This window comes from Panthera pardus, unplaced genomic scaffold (assembly GCF_024362965.1).
Source record: "Panthera pardus isolate Hobbes unplaced genomic scaffold, ASM2436296v1 HiC_scaffold_16, whole genome shotgun sequence".
Lineage (NCBI taxonomy): Eukaryota > Metazoa > Chordata > Mammalia > Carnivora > Felidae > Panthera > Panthera pardus.
The window spans coordinates 123,761,861-123,775,355 of NW_026526721.1; the positions used below are offsets into that span (position 1 = coordinate 123,761,861).

The 13,495-nt window shown below is 41.3% G+C and overlaps 1 protein-coding gene across 4 annotated transcripts in view; it reads right to left on the reverse strand.

The window, feature by feature from the left end:
* Positions 1 to 422: 422 nt before the first annotated feature.
* Positions 423 to 13,495, reverse strand: part of ESYT3 (extended synaptotagmin 3) — a 49,602-nt gene continuing 36,529 nt past the window's right edge. For 2 of the 4 annotated variants that reach the window (XM_019437670.2, XM_019437702.2), the window contains exons 17-23: positions 12,729 to 12,878; positions 10,651 to 11,147; positions 9,914 to 10,012; positions 9,235 to 9,366; positions 2,119 to 2,224; positions 1,044 to 1,093; positions 423 to 699 (exon numbers count right to left, since the gene is read on the reverse strand). In XM_019437670.2, the coding sequence (XP_019293215.2) occupies positions 663 to 699; positions 1,044 to 1,093; positions 2,119 to 2,224; positions 9,235 to 9,366; positions 9,914 to 10,012; positions 10,651 to 11,147; positions 12,729 to 12,878 (1,071 nt within the window). In that variant the 3' untranslated portion in view covers positions 423 to 662. Of the gene's footprint in view, positions 700 to 1,043; positions 1,094 to 2,118; positions 2,225 to 9,234; positions 9,367 to 9,869; positions 10,013 to 10,650; positions 11,148 to 12,728; positions 12,879 to 13,495 lie in introns of those variants that run through there. The other 2 variants (XM_019437676.2, XM_019437693.2) reach the window with 2 other exon arrangements.

The window sequence follows — 13,495 nt, forward strand, 5'->3', positions numbered from 1 at the left end:
ATGTAGAGGCACGTTTGGGATTTGGTTTGCTTTTTCCTATGGAAGTGATGCCTCCTGCTGGAGTTTGGTCCTGGGCCATCCCACGCTGGAGTATTGAACTGAGGGTATTTAGGTATACCACTATAACATTGTGGTCATCGGAAAAGTACATTTCAGTTCTAAAGTAGATACAGGGACAAATTTCCAGGCAGCACAGTACCAGAGGTGGCAGTCAGAAGGGCACAGGTAGTGTTGGCTTTTGGCACTTTTGGTGTGGGTCCCTTTTTATTCCTATAAAAGAAGCCTCTTCAGTCAGTCGCTTCCCAGGAATATTGGTAGCTGCTCCAGGAACAGACCTCCTTTTCCCCCTATGCCTGAGACAGGACCCTTTTGACAAGTCCCAAGTTGTATGTAATTACCCACACACAAAAAAAAATCACCACTGAGATTCCTAATAATTTATTAGGCACAAATACCTCATTTCTTTTTGGATTTGAACAATTAAATCCAACTGAGAGAGTAGTTCTTGCTTTTGCATATGTTGACCTCTTCCTAGTATTATCCAGTCATGCACTTAAATTTCACACGAAAATGTATGTATATATTTTCAAATGGCTGTTCTGATTTAAATTACAAAATATACATATGTACACATTTTAATATAAAGCTGGTAAGGGTGCTCATCAACTTCGGGGCTGTCCATCTGGAGTCAGCTCATACCTGTAAGACAGTCAGGTTGGACTTGCATTAGTATGAGAGCGTGCTGTGGTGGCAGTGGCAGAAAGGCAGCCTTGTCTAGCCTGCCTCGGCCCCTGTGGGACAGCAGAACCCGTCTCTCTGTAAGGAGACCAGGCAGGGTTAAGGCGAGAACTTAAAGAGGTCTGTTGGGCAAGTGAGATCTGCAAGCGGGGAAAGCCTGAAGTACAAGTCTAATCTGTCTCTCTCCTTGATAAGCAAAGAAGCTGACATGTCCTGAAAAGGGAAGAACTTTGGAGAGAATATGCACAACTGAGACAGTGTCTTGAGTACCAGATTAATGTGGTAAAATGAAAGGGCTCACTCACCAATGTGAGAAGCCCATAATCAGATCCTCTTTTGATAAGTCGATCAGTACCTAAACAAACACAAGTAATCAGTTTCCTTCCAAAAATTGCATTGAGTGGAAACCTATTGGCACAAACGGAATTGATCATAAAAAGGGCTTCCTTGGGCAAGGGCTCTTTTTCCTTTGGCTCTCAACATTGTACTGTCCTTGTGGAGAGGTTATGACAATGACCTCAGTGTCCTGAGAAGAGGTCAACTGCTCTTTGGAGTTAAACCTCAGAATCTACATGGGGCACCTGGGTGGCTCAGTCAGTTAAGCATCCGACTCTAGATTTGGGGTCAGGTCATGATCTTGCAGTTTGTGAGTTCAGGCCCTGCATTGGGCTCCATGCTGGCAGTGTGGAGCCTACCTGGGATTCTCTCTCTCTTAAGTAAATAAATAAAACTTTGAAAAAAGAATTTATCAATGTTACTGAACGGGAGAACAACTTGCCTTTACTCATGAACTGATCATAATTTTAAGCAAGACACCATAGTTGCCTCAACTGTAAAAGTGAGGATATTACCTCCATCATAGAAGTGGGCTTTTCAAAACATGATTATAAGAAGATGTTTATTGAAATACAACTGCAAAGTATTAACAAACATCCTTCTTTTTTGTGTCTCCTTGGCATCTTCCTGAAGATTATATTTACCATACTTTTACTTTAAGTAAAATCTCATCTCCGCAAAAATCTTGACGTGATGAGACCCAAGCCTTCACAGGATGCTGTATTTATCAAAACAATACTTAATACATGTTCAGATACTTGTGCAATGATGAATTTAGATAGATTCTCCAGCTTGTTAAAAGTGTTGATCATATTAATTGGCATATCTAATACTTTCAGGAACATTACACACACATAAACACACACAAAATAAAAATAACCTCCTAATGAGGCTCTCCCCTCCTTGAACCCAGGTCTGATAATAACCAGATGATCCAATCAGAATTTCTGCAAGGGTGTTCCACCAATGAACAGTTAGAGTGCCGGGGGGGGGGGGGGGGGGCGGTGCTGTGGGAACAGTGTCAGGAGTCCCTCTTGTACTTACTTTTCCTAGTTCCTTCCTTCTGTGTGAGCCAAGTGGCCTACTGTTTTTCACTGCAACATCTAGTGACCTCTTCTTTACTTCTTCCATGGGAACAAAAAATTCAAATCTTAAAGAAGCAAAAAGTCAAATTGAGATTTACATATTTTAATCATTTTTGTTTGATCTATTTTCCTACTTTTAAAACCGAAGACTATTCAGGGGAGCATCCAGAACAGTGTTGGTTCGTAACAGATATTCAGTGCATCATTATGACAGATAATCGCTGTCGTGTGCTAATCAAAAGCCCTGGAAGCATCAAGAGGCTATTTGCCTCTCTGGGAAGTGCCTCGGACTACTGTGCTTTGGGATTTGCTTCGGACTTTCTCTGAGCTTGCCCTGTCTCTCTTTACCTGCCCCTTCTCTCTCAGCAGTGCCTGTTCATAGGCCCACCTCAACTCTGTTTTTTCTGACCAGCTAAGGACTAGGATGCTAAATACTTAGGTCTCTTGGAGTTTCATGAAAAATAGTGGCCTGCCTTTCTTCTGTCTGTGGAGCAAGGCAGAGGAATCTTTTTGTATAAGCTTTGTCATGTACTCACAAAAGGTTACTGGCCTCCTTACTTGTAGATATTTTATTTTTTTTTGAGGTAAAGTAACATTAGTTTCATGTGTATAACATGATTTTATATGTGTATATATTGCAAAATGATCACAAGTCAACATGCATCACTACACAGTTATAAAATCTGTTTTCTCATGGTGAGAACTTTAAAGATCCATTCTCCTAGCTTTCTAAAATGTAATATAGTATTATTAAATATGGTCACCATGCTGTACATAATATCCCCATGACTTAATTTTATAAGTGGAAATTTGTTCCTTTTGACCCCCTTCACCCATCTTTACCCTACCACCCCCTGGCACCTACCACCAATCTCTATATCAACGAGCTTGGCAGTTTTGGGGTTTTTGGTATCTTTTATGGATTTTTTTTGTTTTGTTTTAGATTCCACATGTAAGTGAGATCATTCAATAAGAATCTTTGTCTGACTTATTTCACTTAGCATAACACCCTCAGGGTCCATCCATGTTTTCACAAATGGCAAGATTTCATTTTTTTTTTTTATGGCAGAATATCTCATTGTGTGTATATGTACACACACACATACACATCTTCTTTATCCATTCATCCACCATTGGACACTTATGTTGCTTCCATGTCTTGGCTATTGTAAACAGTGTTGTAGTGAACATGAGGGTACATATATATTTTTGAATTAGTATTTTCATTTTCTTTGGCTAAAGACCTAGAAGTAGAATTGCTGGGTTGTAGGGTAGTTCTATTTTTAATTTTTTGAGGAACCTCCATATTGTTTTCCACAGTGGCTGCACCAGTTTGCATTCCCACCAACAGTGCACAAGGGTTCCCCTTTCTTCACATCTTTGCCAACTCTTGGTAATAGTCATTCTAACAGGTATAAGGTGATATCTCATTATTGTTTTGATTCCCATTTCTCTGAGGATTAATGATATGGAGCACCTTTTTATGTATCTTTTGGTCATCTGTGTATCTTCTTTGGAAAAATGTTGAGGTTCTCTGCCTATTTTTAAATCAGACTTTTTGGGTTTTTTGCTATTGTAGGAGTTCTTTGTATATTTTGAATATTAACACCTCATCAGATAAATGGTTTGTAAATATTTTCTCCCATTCAGTAGGTTGCCTCTTTGTTTTGTTGACCATTTCCTTTGCTGTGCAAAAACTTTTCAGTTTGATGTAGTTGCACTTAATTTTGTTTTTGTTGCCTTTGCTTTTGGTGTCAAATGCAAAAAATGATAACCAAGACCAGTGTCAGGGAGTTTATTGCCTATATTTTCTTCTAGGAGTTTCATGGTTTCAGGTCCTACATTACATTAAGTCTTTAATGCATATTTAGTTTACTTTTGTGTATGATGTGAGATTGTGGCCCAGTTTCATTCATTTACATGTGGCTGTCCAGTTTTCCCAACACCGTTTACTGCAGAAACAGTCCTTTCCTCATTGTATAAGTTGTATTAATTGACATTGTCATAAGTTAGTCAACTATCTAGATGTGGATTTGTTTCTGAGCTGTTTTGTTCCATTAATCTTTGTGTCTGTTTTTTACGCCAATACCATACTGTTTTATTACCATAGCGTTGTAATAGAGTTTGAAATCAAAGTAGTATAATGCCTCCAGCTGTGTTCTTTCTTAAGATTGCTTTGGTTTCTTGTGGCCCCATACCAATTTTAGGATTATCTGTTTTATTTCTGTGAAAAAAGCCATTGGAATTTTTAAAGGATTGCATTAAATCTATAGATTGCTTTGGGTAGTATGGACATTTTAACATTAATTGTTCCATTCCTTGAGCAGGAACTATCTTTGTGTTGTATTCAGTGTTTTTCATTAATGTCTTAGATTTTTCAATGCACTGATCTTTTACCTCTTTGGTTACATTTATTCCTAGGTGTTTTATTCTTTTTGATGCAGCTGTAAATGGGACTGTTAATTTCTCTGATAATTCATTATTAGTGTACAGAAATGTGCTGAATTTGTTGAATAGTTCTAATGGTTTTTTAGTGGAGTCTTTAGGGTTTTCTATAATGTTATGTCATCTGTAAATAGTGACACTTTTACTTCTTCCTTTTCCATGTGGATACCTTTTGTTTTTCTTGCCTAATTGCTCTGACTAGGACTTCCAATACTAAAAAAGTGGCAAGAGTGGCTATCCTCGTCTTGTTCCTGACCTTAGAGAAAAAGCTGTCAGCTTCTCACTGCTGAGTATGATGTTAGTTGTGCGTTTGTCATCTATGGCCTTTATTATGTTGAGCTACATTCCCTCTATACCCACTCTGTTGACAGTTTTTATTTTTAGTGGATGTTGAGTTTTGTCACTTTTTTTTCCTTAATGTTTTTTATTTTGAGAGCGAGCGAGGGAGGGAGGGGCAGAGAGAATCCCAAGCAGGCTACATGCTGTCAGCGCAGAGCCCGATCTCACAAACCATGAGATCATGACCCAAGCTGAATTCAAGAGTTAAACACTTAACCAGCTAAGCAACCAAGGCACCCTGAATTTTGTCACATGTTTTATCTGCATCTGTTGAGATGAACGTATGATTTTTGTTAATGTGATGATTCACATTGATTGATTTGCAGATGGATGTTGAATCATCCTTGAATTCTGGGATTCCCACTTGATCATGGTGTGCCATCTTTTTAATATATTGTTGAATTCAGCGTTGTTTTTTAAGAGAGAATGTTATCTTTCTTATTAAACATTTAAGAGAATGTTACCTTTTTTATTAAAAAAAATTTTTTTAATGTTAGAGAGAGAGAGAGAGAGAGAGAGTGAGTGGGAGAGGGGGAGAGAGAGAGGGGCATTCAGAGTTGTTTTTTTATGTTTGTTTTTGAGACAGAGACAGAGAGAGAGAGAGAGAGAGACAGTGACAGTATCCAAGGCAGGGTCCAGGGCTCTGAGCTGTCAGCACAGAGCCCAACATGGGGCTCAAACTCATGAACCATGAGATCATGACCTAAGCCTGAGCGTCAGACACTCAACCGACTGAGCCACCCAGGCTCCCTGAATTCAGCTTTCTAATATCTTGTTGAAGATTTTTGCATCAGTGTTCATCAGGGATATTGGTCTATAATTTTTTCTTACGATGTCCTTGTTCAGCTTTGGTGTCAGGGTAAATACTGGCCTTATAATATGAGTTTGGAAGAGTTACCTCCTCTTCTATTTTTTTTGGAAGACTTTGAGAAGGATTTGTATTCTTGAGTGTTTGGTAGAATTCACTAGTGAATCCATCTGGTCTTGGGAGGTTTTTTGTTTCTAATTCAGTCTCTGTATTAATAGTCTGTTCAGATTTTCCATTCATTATTCAGTCTTGGTTGTATGTTGCTAGAAATTTACCCCTTTCTTTTAGGTTGTCAAATTTGTTAGCATATAATTTTAGTCTCATCCATTGTACTTCTGTGGTATCAGCTATAATGTCTCATCTTTAATTTCTGATTTTGTATTTCCTTTTTTTGATGAATCTAGCCAACGGTTTGTCAAATTATCTTTTCAAAGAACCAGCTCTTGGTTTCATTGATCTTTTCTATTGTCTTAGTCTCTATCATTTCACTTATTTCTGCTCTGATCTTTCCTTTCTTCTGCTAACTTTGGGCTTTCTTCATTCTTTTCACAGTTCCTTGACGTGTAAACTTAGGTTGTTTTTTGGAGATGATTATTATTTACTGATATAGGCATTTATCACTGTGAACTTTCCTCTTAGAATTGCTTTTGTTGCATTCCACAAATTTGCTAAGTTGTATTTTCATTTGTCTGAAGATATTTTTGATTTCTCTTTTGATTTCTTCTTTGACCTACTGATTGTTCAGTAGCATGGTATTTAATCTTTACATACTTGTGAATTTTCCGGTTTACTTCTTGTACTTGATTTCTTGTACTACTGTGGTCAAAGAAGATGTTTGATATAATTTCACTTTTCTAAAATTTATTAAGACTTATTTTGTGACCTACATATTATCTATTTTGGAGACAGTCCCATGGGCACTTGAAAAGAACGTATATTCTGCTTTTGGATGAAATGTTCTGTATATGTCTGTTAAATCCATGTGGTCTAACATGTCATTTAAGGCTGATATTTCCTTATTGATTTTCTGTCTGGATGATCTACCATTGAGGTAAGTGGGGTATTAAAGTCCTCTACTATTACGATATTGCTGTTTCTTCCTTTAGGTCTGTTAATATTTGCTCTATATATTTTGTTACTCCTAGGTTAGGTACGTAAGTATTTACACATTTTAGATCCTTTTGTTGAAGTGACCTCTTTATCATTATGTAATGCCCACTTTTGTCTCTTATTACAGTCTTTATTTTCAAGTCCATTTTGTCTGATAGAAGTATAGCCACCCCAGTTTTCTTTTGGTTTCCATTTGCATAGAATATCTTTTTCCATCCCTTCACTATCAGTTTGTGTGTGAAGGGAGTCTTACACTTAGCCTGCATCTGAAGTGAGTCTCTTATAGGCAGCATATAGGTGGGTCTTGTTTTTTATCCTTTCAGCCACTCTGTGTCTTTTGATTGGAGAGATTAGTCAACTCATAAAGTAACCATTGATAGTTCGTATTAATAGTACTTAATGTCATTTTGTTAATTCTTTTCTGGCTGTTCTATGACTTTCTTTAGTGGTATACTTAGGTTATTTTTATGTTGTGTATATGTACTATAGGTACATATGTGTGTATATGTACTATAGGTAACATTTGTGGTTACCCTGAAGCTTACATATAACAGTCTACTTTAAGCTGATAATATCTTAAGTTTGAAAGCACTCTAAAACTCTACATTTTGACCACTCCCCCCACTCCACATTTTACATCTTTTTATATCTCTTAACTAGTTACTGTGGTGATAGTTGTTTTTTGTACTTTTAACCTTCATACTAGCTTTATAAGTGATTAATCCACTACCTTTACTATATATTTACCTTTACCAGTGAGATTTGTACTGTTCTATGTGTCCTTGTTACTAATTAGCGCCGTTTCTTTTCAGTTTACAGGGTCCCTTTAACATTTCTTTTAAGGCCAGTTCAGTGGTAATAACTTCTATCTTTCCAATTATTTCTTTGTTTATTTACTCTTGTGAGATAGAGAAACACACAGAATCTGAAGCAGGCTTCAGGTGCAGAGCCTGACTTGGGGCTCCAACTTAAGAACCGTGAGCTTATGACCTGAGCTGAAGTCAGACACTTGACCAATTGAGCCACCCAGGCGCCCCCATCTCTCCAATTCTTAATGACAACTTTGCCAGGTAGAGTATTCTTGGTTAGTTTTTCTTTCAGCACTTTGTATCGTGTTAGTCCCTTCTGGCCTGCAGAGTTGCTGTTGAAAAATCCCCTGTCTAAAGGTGGTTCCCTTATATATAACAAGTTACTTTCGTCTTGCTGCTTTCAAGATTCTCCCCTTAACTTTTGACATATTAATTATAACGTGTCTTAGTATAGGTCACGTACTCACAAGAGGCCTCTGGGCTCCTTACTTCTAGGTGTATTGTTAGGGTGGAGGCTGCTAAGTCTGCCCTCCAGATAATCCAGCCATATCTTGCTGGATCACATTTTCAGAGAGAATTACTAACAGATCAGGTTTGTCACAAAAGTCAGATGTCAAACCTCTCCCTCCTCTGTTCCTACATGGCAATTTTGAAATCCTTTTACAGTTGTGTCAGAGCTGTCTTTGAGTACAAAGTCTCTGACTTGTGTGGCTCTAGAATATAGATGGTGCCTGGCATAACGTGTTCAATAAATAATGACTAGATTCTCTCTCCCCTACATCCTTTCTTGGTACCACTGAACTCCCAAGTGAAGCTCTTAAAGGAACATACTAGTTCTTAGACATGGCCCAAAGAGCACTTAGTTCAACTCTTTTAAAATGAGTAATTATTAACCAAAATGAGAGGAAATCAGAATTATCAGGTATATTACCTTCCTAGGCTGGTTAGAAATGTCTTTTGTTAGGATCCTGATGCAGAAGGAAGCAATGAGGAGATTTTGACTTGTGTACCTTGAGATCAACTTGAAGTCAAGAATATTTCACATAAGACTTGCCACACCAGGACCATCAAAAGCAAGAAATGTGATGAGAATCTGTCTACCAGTCTTGTATCCAAGGACATGGGTGGACAAGTCAGGGTAACATATCTATTTCACTTGACAGCTATGCTTTGTTGCAGAAGGGAAGACAGGCCAAAGAGCTTGGAGCTTTGGAGGAAATTTTAGGTCCTTAGGTTCAAGGTATGTTTATTTTTAACTGCTACTTTAAGAGAGATTCCAAGAAATCCTCTTTGACCATATTTATATCCTTTTACTTCTAAAGAGGCTTCATTTAAAGAAAAAAAAATATGGCACAGTTCATAATCAGGAAGACTTTAGCCCCTATGGGCAAGAACAGATGGTAGCTGTTTTGCTTCAGTGCCCTGGCAGTCCTCTTCTCCCAGTCATGTCTAGAAAGTTCGTGAAGGCACACATGTGGCTGGCTTGCCAGGCCCACCACAGGCCCTCAACAAATACTTGAAGACATAAGACAACACTCTAGGCAGGGCAGCTTGGTCCACTTACGTCTCATCGAACAGAGGTTCCAGGGTCTTCCTTTTCACTGAGGTTTTCTTACGACTTGCCCACCTCCTTTCTGGTAGCAAGTACACACGGACATAGGGATCAGCTCCACTGCTGGTGCAGGGTGTCAGGTTTCTGATTTGGTTTCAAAGACATTAAAGAAAGTTTTAAAATACTGCAAAGACTCATTTGGAGAAAGCTATACTAGCCATGGAGCTCTAGATGGCTTTGAGGACAAAAATGCCCTGTCGTCTAGATGACCAAACAGCAACAGTCTGCAGATTTGAAGGACAAAACATCAGACACACGATTTCAAAAGCGTGTGTGTGTGTGTGTGTGTGTGTGTTTTAAAGTAGGGAGGAGAGCAAGTACATTCATTGCATCTAAAGGAAGTAGGAGATTCCTACTTGAGAGAAGGTACTGGCTCCAAGTCACCCCAGACAGTTTTGCAGTGGTTATGTCTGAACAAAGCCCTTGGCTCTGGAGCCCATCAGCATCATTGAGGACTTGTCATTCACAGCAGGCAGCCTTCAGCCCTCCCTCCTTCCCTGTGTATTACTTGTCTACCTCAGCCATGCCACCCCCCCCCCCCCCCCGCCCACTGCCATTGCTCCAAGCGCCTTCACTCTTTTGTTCACCTGATGCTCCCAGAGGCCTCTTCCTGGCCCCAGCATCTCGTTACCTGCAGCCGCTGATGAGCACACTGAGGCAGCGCCGCAGACACACATAGCGCACCGTGAGCCGAATCTCACCCAGCCTCCGCTGCCGGAGATCCCCGCCTCTGTAAAGAAAGGGCTTGTCACGTCCCTTGCCGTTACGGGTGTTGGCCTCTCCCCCAACCCCAACGACAGAAGCATGTCCTGCTTTAGGAACATAGGGCCCTGTGGGTTAATAAAATAGCTCTCAGGTTCTTTTTGGTCTGAAGTCCATTCCATCCATTCACATTAATTATCCTACTTTACAGTAGGAAGGATATGAACCTTGGAGTGGGATCTGTTTCTATACCATGATTTCCTGTGAAACCTTGGGTAAGTTATTCGACTTTTATGATAGTAAATTGTATCTCGTAGGCTAATCGTGAAGATGGAATTAAATAACATGCTAAGCCCATGGTAAACACTTTATATAAATCCCACATTCTAAGCTCTCCATATCATCCTCATACACTTGAGAATTCAGGAAATGTTTCTGCGGTAAGGAACCTTCACTAGAGCCCAGCACCTGTTTTACAGTTGGTATGCATTTGCTCTCTCTCTCCCCCCTTTCCCCTGTGTTTCTAGCATACCATGCTGCCTCTCATGAAGCCACTCTGAAAGACCAGAACTTGTACAGCAAAGTAAGTTTGTGTCTACTATTCTATCCAGGGATGGATTTTTCATGCATGTCATTTTAGAATAGATTAAGCAGAGGGGTGCATACTCAGTGTTGAGGCTGATATCTGTCAGGTCAAAGCAGGAGGAGGCCAGGGAGTTCAGCGAGGACATGCTGGGAGCCAGCCTCTTGGGCGGCCACGCAAATGGGGAGACAGGGCATTTCATGGGTCTGGGTGACTTGATGGGCCCTGGAGAGTGTGGGCCTGGGACAGTCAGGAAGATGGTGGCCGCACTCTTCTTCTTCCCCGTGGGCTCACAGAACCCTTTGGCACTGTCCTTGCCTTTGGGCTCTGGGCCTGTCTCTTGGGGTGTGGGCTCGGTGGCAACAGTAGTGGCACTGGTGGTTGTCATGGTGCTCTTGGAGACTTCCTTGGTATCAGAAACAGGGTCTGGGGGGCATGGCAAATTTTCAGGGCCCCCTCCCTGGGATGGGGCTTTGGGGTCCTGGTTGGTGTCCACCTTCTTAACGAACAGAGGACCTTTCTTTAGGGCTTCAGGTCCTGTGTATGGGCTCCCCATCTCTCGTTCTTCCACACGCAGGAACTGCAAGCAGATGACAGGGTTATGGGCTGGGCCCCCCTATCCACCTTCTCCTCCTCTGCTCTCATCTTAACCTCTGGGAAATGGTTCCTTCCTGACTGCCCAATCCTCTGGATTCTACCTCCCACCCCCACAACCCCACACCATATCTTCCTTAATCTCTCTTTGCCCCTGGGTCCCTGTAACCAAATATTCTCTTTCTCCCTTATTCCTGCCTCAGTCATGAGTCTTCATGAAGACTCAGTCCTGCCCCCACTCAAACTGGCTGGTGGAGACCTAGCTCACTCTTACAACATGCACTGTTCCTCTACACAGAGGACTCCCAGATCTACACCTCCAGTCCTCTACTGCCTTCTGGATGGGGTCCTTTCCAGCTGTCACCCTATTCACCACTGCTTTCCCTAAAACAGTTCCTGTCCACATATACCCCTGTGTTCCTACCACCAAAATTTCAAACCTCAGCCACTATGTTTCTTCCCCGTTAGTCATCAAGACTGTTCCTAGGGACTTCCATTTCTAGCACTGTGGTGGTCAAAATATTCTGAAAAATCTCATTAGGAATGTCTAATAAAATGAAACAAACATCCTTTTAAATGCATTGCCAAATTCACAAGAAAGGAGGGAAAGCCCCTGGGGTTACTGAAAAACGAAGGCTAAGCTTTCCTAGGGTGGTTTATCAACCTTGAAAATTCAAGGGGTAAGGAGAAGAGGCCTCGGATCAATGTGAGGCTGGGAGTTGAAGTGGAAACCATGAAGGTGCGATCTCTAGGGGAAAAAAGTAGTCTAGGATAAACATTCCACCCCCCAGGAAAGACTGATAAGAAATATGTCTGTCTCAGCCTGTACTCTGGTGGGGGGAACTGAAGACTTTCCTGAGAATATGGCACCTTACAGGACTGTCTTATATGAATGTTGGTTCTTATTTTTACCTGTGGAATCTTGAAACCTAAAATTTAAAAAATAACCTAAGAATGGACCCTAGGTTTGTAATGCTCCCGAGGTGCTTGGTTATAGTAAAACGGAACCTCGCTGGAAGCAAGCAGCTTCAGTCCAGGTCCCAGAACACTGAACATATGTTTGCAACCCAAGTTACTAAGCATAGAAAACAGATACAACAACCATCAAAATCTAACTCAAGATCTTAAGATATAATGTGTACCTGTGAATTCTAACGTATTTTCAAATGACTGAAGATGGAATAGAAACATCATAATACTATGAAAAAAGATAAAATCAGAAATAAAAAACAGCCAATTAGTGGTCTAAGATGACAGAGATCTTAGGAAATTTAGAATGTAGCACCAGGAGATAAAGAAACAGAAAATATGACCATGAGGTCAGGTCGGGACATGGAGGAGGTGGTGGTCCAGTGTAAGAATTCTAGAAGGAAGGATTGAAAGAATGGGAGAGGCAATATCTGAAGGGATAATGGCTGACCATATTCCAAAGTTGATGAAAAACAGCAATCTATCTCCTAGCTTCTTCTCGGCACAGAGCAGGTACTTAGTGCTGGGATAGACCACCTTGTTCCACGGCCAGAGCTCCACCCCTCACCTACCCTGGGGCACAAGAAGGGATGTTTACCCGAAGCACTAGCCTCATGGAGATGAGGCTGTCCAGGCCTGAGTGGTCCAGCTGAAATCGCTGCTCCAGGGTGAGGTCTGTATAGGGTAGAATCTGGCACAGGGGGAACTCCAGCACTCCCAGAGCACACTCCTGGTCATCATCAAGCACCTGGGCAGTGGGCCAGTCACAAAACAGGCTAACCCAGCCTCAGACCCACCACTGCCTTTCCCGAGTCTCAGTTCGCCTAAGTAAGTACTGTGCTTCTATTGGCCCCTGGCCCTGTTCTGAAAACCTGGGACTGGGACCAGGCCTGGTCCCTGTTTACAGTCAGGGTAGAGGCAGTTATGATCTGTATGAGGCAGGGGCCAAATGCCCATGGCCACAGGGGCTTTAAGGGCTGATGAGCTGAGCTGCTCCATGATGAGACATCGGACAAGGCTGAGGGCCCCCAAAATTTGCTGGGTCATGAAATCTTGGACGAGTCATTGTTTGAGCCTCTATTTGCTCATGTGTAAAATAAAGAAAGTATCTCTTTTCCACAGATCATTTTGAAGATTAAGTTATTTTTTTAAAGAAGTATATCATCATTAACGTCCAGGGAGGATTCCAACACAGGCCCTTCTGGGTGCTATGTAAAACCGGAAAGACTTGCAGGGAGAGAGCCAAGGGACGTGAGGGTTCGCCCACCCACCAGTCCGTGAGGATGCGGAGCCTCCACATCCTCTCCCACACACACAGGCTGACTTCACCACTGGGAGCACCTGCCTGAGGTGCACTTCAAGCTC